Source organism: Nelumbo lutea, chromosome 1, assembly GCF_056320005.1.
Source record: "Nelumbo lutea isolate HS-2025 chromosome 1, American lotus-T2T, whole genome shotgun sequence".
Taxonomy (NCBI): domain Eukaryota; kingdom Viridiplantae; phylum Streptophyta; class Magnoliopsida; order Proteales; family Nelumbonaceae; genus Nelumbo; species Nelumbo lutea.
The window spans coordinates 15,852,872-15,862,500 of record NC_142684.1 but is presented as its reverse complement, the minus strand read 5'-3'; the positions used below and the strand labels follow the sequence as shown (position 1 = coordinate 15,862,500).

At 33.4% G+C, this 9,629-nt stretch overlaps 1 protein-coding gene across 1 annotated transcript; it reads right to left on the bottom strand.

The window, feature by feature from the left end:
• Positions 1-454: 454 nt before the first annotated feature.
• LOC148873679 (heavy metal-associated isoprenylated plant protein 43-like) lies at positions 455-1,482 on the bottom strand. Its single transcript, XM_088981748.1, has 3 exons — positions 1,419-1,482; positions 1,108-1,183; positions 455-894 (listed from the first exon to the last, which is right to left on the bottom strand). The coding sequence occupies exons 1-3, from the start codon at positions 1,428-1,430 to the stop codon at positions 650-652; spliced, it is 333 nt and encodes a 110-aa protein (XP_088837874.1). The 5' UTR covers positions 1,431-1,482; the 3' UTR covers positions 455-649.
• Positions 1,483-9,629: the final 8,147 nt, after the last annotated feature.

Here is a 9,629-nt window from a genome sequence, read left to right as displayed (position 1 = left end):
TCTGTCACAGTTAGGAGCCAAGTTTCAGCCAGCTAGGAGTGCCCAGATTGTGCTGCATCAAGACTGTTCATTTTGTGTCAATGTTTGGGTGGTTGATAAAGAGAACTAGATGACACTCAAAGGGTATTTGTGTCTTCTCAAATGGCACATAACAAACTAATGGGCTGGTTAATGACAGGTACTAGATTGGAAAGTTTTGAAAGTTTGGATGTTAATTTTAAAGTTTGAAGATCAAAGTGGCACTAGACCCAAATTACAGGGTACTAATCTTAAATTTTCCCTAAATAATATTACTTTCACGCGAATCCATTAAAAAAGTAAGGAAGGGGCAAATTGCGGAACCGGAAATATAGAAATTCAGGGAGTTCTTTGTGGCAAAACAAACCCCTTAGTACAAGGTGGTGGTTTGTACTTAACCGTTTTTGAAATCAAAACACTCTTCATCTCCACCAAGTAAGTGCCAAATGCCAGACCATTTCCGGCAGAAAACAATCTCTTAATTTCTTGTGTAGCAACATTTTACGTATACATGTCCATGATGAATTGATTCAATTGAAGAGAGAGATCTACAGAGAGAGAGAGAGAGAGAGAGGACAATAAGCAAACGCATAAGAGAAAAGAGATCACTTCAGGCTTCAGCCGATTCCATCTAGAGGATGGAGCATCCGCCAACGTTATAGGATCCATAGCTGACAGCAACAAGTTGGCAGTCATTGCAACAGGGAGGGAGTGGTTTCTGATCATCAGGTTTTTTAGGTGATTCAGGGGGTCCAACACTTATAACCTCAGCCACTTTCCCCACCTTCGTTATTTGCTTTACAACGTCGACTGGATCAACCAGGCCAGTTACAGACACCGTTTGCTTCTCGCTATCCACAGACACCTCATCTATATCTGTAAGCCAAAGAAAGAAAGAATAATCAAATTTCTCATTTAGTATTAGGCTATTAGCTAGCATCACTGAATTTGAATTGTGAAGCTGCTAATTAAGTTCACCCTTTGTCAATAAGATTCAGTTAATATAATCAGTTAAAGGATAACCCATTTGGTTTAATTCCTGCCAGATTAGAGAAGGATTTGGCCTGAGAGGTTTTAGTGAGCAATTACCCATTAGCTTTGTAACGGCTTTGAGTACTTCTGTCTTGCATATTTGGCAGTTGATGTTGACTTTGATCACAGATTTCTGTGTCAATAATGAAGAGATAAGACAGAGGTTAAGCAAAACAAAGGAAACCAGTGACAGATAGTGGAATTGTACCAAGCTGTGTCTGCTTTGATAGGGATAGGAAGGGAAATCTGTACAAGCTAACCTTGTACAGGTTTCCCTATCTTTTCTTTCAAACCAAACACAGCCTAAATTTAGCTGATTGTAAATGGAGAAAGAGAAACAATTAACAAGCTGGAGATGGCTCCCTTACCTTGACACTCATGGTGGCACAAGGAAGAATGTAAATCCAATCAACTAATCTTTCTCTCTCTAAGTGCAGGAGTACAACCAGAGATATCTTTACCCTTATATATTTAACACGAGGACGTTGACTTCGAGTCTTTAAACAAATCAAGTCTATTCCCAAGAAACTGAGTAAAACTCCAGGAGATCAGTTGTTTAATAAGCGAAAGTAACAAGGAAATTTTCTTTAAACCTTCCTATGTCATCCCTTGTTGACTGACATGGAAGAGAACAAAAGTCATCCTCGATCCACTTCACCTGTTTTAATTTGTCCTTCGTGAATATCGGGTTGCGATGGTCAACATTTTTCTAAATCCCGATGGTGCCCCTATTTGGTTTGAAAGAATCAACACCAAATATCCCTTCTGACCAATACCAACAAAACATGTTCCAAACCCCTACCAACATCATTTGACACCACGGCACATCTCACTATGAAACTGGGACTCAGCATGTATGAGATGTGTGGTATTTGATCATGTTGATAGGGGGTTGGAATGTGTTTTGTTGGCAGATAATCCAGACTTCCCAATAAGAGAATTATTAATATTTCACTCATTTTATTGTCAAAATTAGAAGTTGAAACTTAGAATAGGAGATGTAAAAAGTTAGGTTTAAACTTTAAAGTGAGGGAAGGTCTTAATATTTTTGTTATGAACATATAGGGAGGTTCAAGGATTTTTCATAGAATAAAATTCAATAAATGGGGAAATTTCCATGAATTGAACCGATGGGCCCTAGATACCATGGATTGAGCTCACCAGAGTAGTTAATAACCCAAAATCAAGGAATTCCACTAATGATGCCGAAAACAAGCCCAACAACCATATATCCTGGAATCAGTGGTATATATTTATTGTTACTTCATTCAAAATTGAAAAAAAACGAGAGTGAGTAGAATAAGCATATTTTAAACTGCATGGGTCAATGATGTGGAAGTTGCGATGCCATGTCGTGGATGGTTCTCGAGCCATGGGCGATGGCGCAAGTGGAAGCTTACGTAGAAAATGTCATAGTCCTCTCTGAATTCAAGGCTGTGTTTGATTTGAAGGAAAAAATGGAAAAAGGAAAGAAAAGTTAAGGAAATCTTTACAAACCTTTGTATGGATTTTCCTATTTTTCTTTTCTTTTCTCTACCTTTTCCTTCAAACCAAACTTAATGCTTGGGAGATTAGTATTAGGTGGAACTTGATGACAATGCATGGGTAGGTATGAGTATTAATATATTAAAGAGAGTTGAAAACTTTACGATGGTGACACTACATATCGTTAAATTTTGAAGTCATCATATTGTCTCATACTCTCCAGAGATTCATTCTTTCTCAATTATATGTGGTCCTCAGATTTGGTGATGAAAATTGAAAAAAATAAAAAGGAGTTGATTTGTGCTTTTTACAACAATATTAAACTCTTATTGGGCCTATTTGTTTTCTGGATTTTGAAGGGAAAAGTCGGTCAATGAAATTTCGGTTCTCATTGATCAAGATATCTATGTTTTTCTTTTTATATTCATGTAGGGCATATAGCAAAATTATTTCTTCTTGGTAAGTGATATTCATCTCCAGACAATGACTTTTCCATCTGGGGGAAATTGCCGATGCATGGCATATAGCAAAATTATTTCTTCTTGGCAAGTGATATCCATCTCCAGACAATGACTTCCCATCTGGGGGGAAATTAATAAAATTGCCTCGATCCTTTGATAATAGTTTTTTATGACTCAAATCATCACTGTTTTATTTATTTGGAAAACAAATGAACATAAATAAATACACTTAATCAAGTAAATGACCAACTGAAAAATGAAAGAAAGGCCTATTTGTACAAGGAAAAGAGTATTTCTCCAGGTCTCTTGGGGAACATTTAGTGACAAGGATGCCAATGGGCCGGGCTGCGTTAGGTCGGGTTGAACCTAATCTAATCCTCACACAATAAGTCGTTGAACCCTCAAGTGGGGTGGGTTATAGGTGCAACTTGGTTGAATTTGGGTTGAGAATTTGTTTTGAATGCACCCGACCCAAAACCCAAACCTAATACAATGTAAATTCTTAATTTGTATCATTAACCCAATTTGCACCCTAGCTTATTTATATAATATTTATACATGTAATATGAAGACATATAGGGTTTGGTTTGGATCAAATTAACCAAGCCCTCAACCTTAGCCTGACGTTCAAATATGTTCAGTCCAACCCAAATAGATTGGGTCATGAGGCTCAAAAATCAGCTACTTCCACTTAGAGTAACAGTGGGCTAGAACCATGAATCACAACCCTTGATGTGTTGATGTGGCTCCACCTTGAATCGGATGGAGTGACGTAAAATGGGACCATTGCAATGCATCAACGGCCATGATTTTACCGTTTTAGACCAGCATCATTTTTTCTCGGTCATGAACGGGATGACATTGTTTTTGTCTTTTAGTGGATAAAATAAAATTACCACCCCTCTCCCTATTCCAAACCCCCCTTCATAAACTTCCTTTTTTTGAATTTCTTATTTTTTTAATTCCACACAATTACCCATTAAACTAATAAGGAAATAACGTACACTTAACTATTTCTTACTTTTTTAATTACCCACATAATTACCCACATAATAGCTTTAATAATATTCATATTATAAACAATACTGTATTTTTACAAAAAGTCATCATGAAAATATATAGTAATAATGTAAATTATATTTTTATTAAACAATTCAAGTTAACTGTTATTCAAATAATAAAAAATTAAAATTAAAAAATAAAAAATTATTTAAATATTTCAATAACTAAATGTCTTAAATAACAACAATTTAAAAATAGCTAAATAATTATATAATAAAATATTTGATATTACATAGTAATATTAAAAAAAATAAAATTCAAATAATAAAAATTTAAAATATTTTACATATTATTTAAATATATAAACAATGAAATATTTAATATGACTAAATTTTAAATAGTTAAAATAACTAAATTATTTGATAAATTTAAATAAATCTTAAAAGTAAAAAAATTAATTATAATAGATTTCATAATATTCATATTAATAATAATTTAATATTTTACAAAATTAATGATGGATTATGTAATAATAGTATTAATTATCATTCTACGAATTATTAAATTGAATAAATAACTAGAATTTTAAAATTTTACATAAAAATATTATTTAAATAACTAAATAGTATTGTAAATAACTAATTTCACTTATATCAATTTGTAATTATAGAAAATAACTTTCAAACAAATAATATTTGTTAGTAATAATTTTACAATAATAGTGTATATTCATTATATGTTTTTATATACTAAATATAATATTTATTTTATTTTCAGTATTATCTATTATATTTTTTTATAAATATGTTTTCAATAATTATTTATGAATCTATTTTTGTTTTGTTATTTAACAGTAAATTGTCAATAATTGTTAGAGATTAAACAACTATTGTTTATCTTTTGAAATTTAATTTATCATATTTATTGTATTTTTGTTATAAATTTATTTTTAGTAATTATGTATTTTTATATTTTATTGATTAATATTTATTAGAGATTAAACTATTATTTGAGATTATACTATTTATTGACTAATTTAATATATCTTTAGTATTTATTATATTTGTATTTGGTAACTTTTGTATTTTCATTATAAATTTATTTTCAATAATTGTGTATTTTTGCTACAAAATGTTCAATAATTATTAGAGACTAAACTATTGTTATTTATTAGAGATTAAACTATTAATTTAGCTTAAATTATGAGTGTCCAAAGATTGGTTCATTTCAATTGTAGGCTATTTCCCCAACCAAATCGACCTAGTTTGGTCAGGAGTTTATCACTTGAAGTTGATTGACCACTAATGAAAGCCTGCCAACTCGGATTGCATCAGTTTAGGTCTATTTTCGGTTTGGTTTGTTTGTTCAAAAGATTTAAACTTAGAAATTAAATTTAAATTTAATAAGCTACAGTGGTATTATTAAAAAATAAATTTAAAAAGTAAATTTATGATATAAAATATTTTAAACTAAGAAACATGGGAATTTTCCCACTATCCAATATTAAAAAAATTGTATTTAAAGTATAATATTTAAATATATATCCATGGTTGGTCCGTATTTTCATGATAAATTTATTTTCAATAATTGTGTATTTTTGCTATAAATTGTCAATAATTATTGGAGATTAAACTATTGTTATTTATTATATATTAAACTATTAATTTAGTTGAAATTAGGAATGCTCAAGGAATGGTTCAGTTCAATTACAAGTTGTTTCCCCAACCAAATTAATCAACATGGTTAGGTCGGGAGGTTGTCACCCAAAACTGATTGGCCATTAGTGGAAACCCGCCAATTCGGGTTGTATTAGTTTGAGTCTATTTTCAGTTTGGTTTGTTTGTTCAAAAGATATAAACTTAAAAATTAAATTTAAATTTAATAAATTATAGTGGTATTATTAAAAAATAAATTAAAAAAATCAATTTATGATATAAAATATTTTAGACTAAGAAATATGGGAATTTTCCCATTTTCTCATATTAAAAAATTATATTTAAAATATAAAATATTAATATATATCTATGGCCAGGTCAATTCAGTTTCAGTCAGTTTACAAATAGCCAAATCGAAACTGACCTAACTTAGTTGAACTGGAAAATTACTAAATCAAAGCCGATCGAAAATACTAGAAAACCGACAAATTCAGGTCGAGTTTGATTAGATTGGTTATTAAAAAATTAAAATATAAACTAATTATATACTCTTATATATTTCTATTGTTTAACTTTCACTTAACAAAGTTCATGCATTGCATGACTCCTCGCTAGTAAAATATACGGGAGTATAGTTATCAATCCAACACGCGATCTAGCCATAAAGGAAGCTAACAACCTACTTTATGACTCATTCATTGAAAGGCAAAGCAATAAGATTTTGAGTTTAGCCTCTAACTGAATGACTTATTTTCCTCTTAATAGTTAAATAACAAAGTAGTCTAAGATGTAATAATAGCAGTCAACCCAACTCTAGCTTAAAACTTTCTAAAAGGCAAAACAATAAACCATTTAGTTAGGCCATTTCAGCATTTTTCCAATACATGCAGACTGTAAAACCATTTACCATCATTCTACTTATACTATACTAGGCTAGAAGGATAAATATGTCTCTGTTGAAGTATTTATTGATTTCTACTTTTTTATGAAAAGTACTTTTCTTTCTAGTTACAAGCAATCTTCGTGTCGAGAAGCTTTAGCTTGTGGACGATGTATATGTTTTTACATTTTAAAAGTTGACTTGGTATCTTTAATTCTTAAAATAATCCATTTGTGAATAATTACGACTACGACCGCATGACAATACCCCTCTATAAACTGCATCATACGTATGAATTTGGCATCAATCCACAATAGATATTCATCATCTCACTGGTATGGTAGAGCTAAGATTTGTTGAGGTAGATTAAATAATAAAAGCCCCCAAGAGATAACATCTACCTGCAGCCACACATCCTTTGGTGTCTTGTGTTGTGACAAGTATTGGGATGACATGTCACATCATAATTGGCCCTGTGTCATTTGGATCCATTAAATATGGGCTGTCAGTGGGGCTGTCCTTATGTGACATATTAGTTTTAGGGAGAATGACTGATCAGCCAGCTCAGAATTCTTTAGCCCAGGAGGATGAATCCTGGCCGTTAATTGATATTAAATCTACGGGCAAGATGTGGTTTAGGGGGGGGCTACTAATAGGGTATGAGGGGCTGTAATTCAAAATTCTACAATGAATTGCAGAGTACTTTTTCCTTAGTTTTATCCGGCCATGCATCTAGTAAGATGTAATCCGTTTTTATTTGCATCATTTACAAGCGAAGCCTTAAGAGAATAAATACAAATATATACAATATAAATACATACAAAATAATATAAAATACAACATGTTGCACTCTACGTTTTTGTATTTAAACTCCTTCCAAACTGAGCATTAATAAAATGAAATGACGGATGTTGAATTCTGTTGCTGACTTTTATGGCCAAGAGCCTCGGGAGGCATGTCTTAGAGCCCATGGGTGAAAAATACTCTAAGCCCATAGAAGCCCATCTGATCTAAAAGGGCTTGGAAGAGACTGATCAGTTGGCCAAAAAGATCAAATACTGTCATTGCCCGTTGCCAGGCAGTAACGTTAAATACATAAAGGGAATTTTACCATTAAGTTAAGTTGGTTTCTGAATAGAAGAAGATTTCGACGACCCCTCTAACCTATCAAAATATGCGAACCCAACTGAAATCAGCCAAACTGCAGGCTAGACTCGCCTGACTCAAATTTTGTTCGAGCCATTACCAAGACCAGTGGAAACCCATCAGCCCAAGTTTGAGGATGTTATTTGTTTTTCAAGCCATGATAGTGGACTTCTGGATAATGGCTCAATCCTGGCACTAGGACACATGAAGAAATGCTTAAATCTGTCCAAGCCCATTATGGAGCCAGTCCAATTCTAGCCCATTCAATTAAGTGGCCAAGAGAAAGGAATTTTGATCATTGGATTTTTTGTGGAACTCAGACTGCTTAGGGCCTATTTGCTTTTAGGATTTTTCAATGAAATTTTGATTTTCATTGACCAAGATATCCATATTCTTTTGAAGAGAGGTATAATTTGAGTTCAATGCACTTTTCGGTCTTCCCAATCTTGTCGGTTTGCATAGTAACTTCTATTACATATTTGCATCAACCTCGCCATTCACATTAAATTTGCCCTTCTAACCATCCACAGACACCTCATCTACACCTGTAAATCAAAACCAAATAAAACCTAAACAGGATTGTACAATGCCGAGTTTCAACCACTCGGTGCATGGTTTGGATGGATCCTATCATCCATCCATTTGAACTGTGAAGGAAAGAAATGGGGTATAGGTGTCGTATAAAAACATTGGCTATCCACGTTCAAGAGCCCGTGCTTGCTATCTTATAGGCACTCTCTGTGTCAAAACATGAGTCCACACCTCCACCACTGTTACTGTTGCATGGAATCCGTATGAACTGACAGCACAGGCTATTCTCAATGTGCACAGCCAAAATTTTCTCACTAGGGCTCTAGTCTCTAGAGGATGGAGCAGAATCGGCCATTATCATAAGTTTCGTAAACGACAGCATCAAATTCGCATTCCCTGCAACAGCGTGGGAAGGAGTTAAGGTGATCTGGTTCCTTCATTGGGAATGGGAGCTCATCAGGTTCTTCGGGAGTTTCGACTTTCTTTTCTGTTTCCATTTTTGGAGTTTCAGCTTTCTTTTCTGTTTCTTGTCTTGGAGTTTCAGCAGCTTTGAGGGGTCCAACGCTGATAATCTCAGCCACCTTCCCAATCTTCCTGACTTGATTTGCGACCTGTGCTGGATCAACCTCGCCACTTACGAATAGGGTCCCCTGCTCCATATCCACGGATATCTTATCTATACCTGTTCATGGATCAAACTAATCAACTAATTATTAACTACAGATGGTCTAAGGTGGCACCTTTGAAACTGTTTTACCTAAAACACAAGAGAAATCAAATTTAATTTCTCTCTAAACTATCAACCCCAACAAGCTAAACTTAGCAAATAATTGTTTGTTTGTAGTGACTACCCAAAAGTTTAGTTATGGCTGTCAGTATTTCTGCCTTGCACCTGCTGCAGTTGATGCTAGAAACTTTTAACACCATTTCCTGTGTTGGGGAAGAATAATAAACATATAACATAACACAGAGAAAACTAAAGATGATTAACTAACGTATATAAGAAAGCTTCACTAACAATGAGAGACAAGTTGGAGCTAGTAAGCAGGCTCCTAGCTATATATAGTCCTCATTTACCTTGGAAAGTTGGAATTCGTGGCAGCACAGCAGCCAACATACGGTACTCAAACAGATCCTATTAGTGTAGCAAAACTCACCTGTTGGGCGGCAATCTTTTTATTTAAAATTGTAATGGCACCCTAGCTAGTGCGGGCCAGCATATCTATATACAATGCTTAAAGACAAGCTGGTGGTAATGGAGCAATTAACCAATGGGAGAAGGGTCTCTCAGGGAATTAGGAAATTGTGTGGACTTCCATCAGTTGTGACCAAAGATCCCACTAAGAATACTGTCATCCCAATTACCCAAAATCATTAAATATTGTTATAAAAGATGGATGTATTGCATTAATGAATATG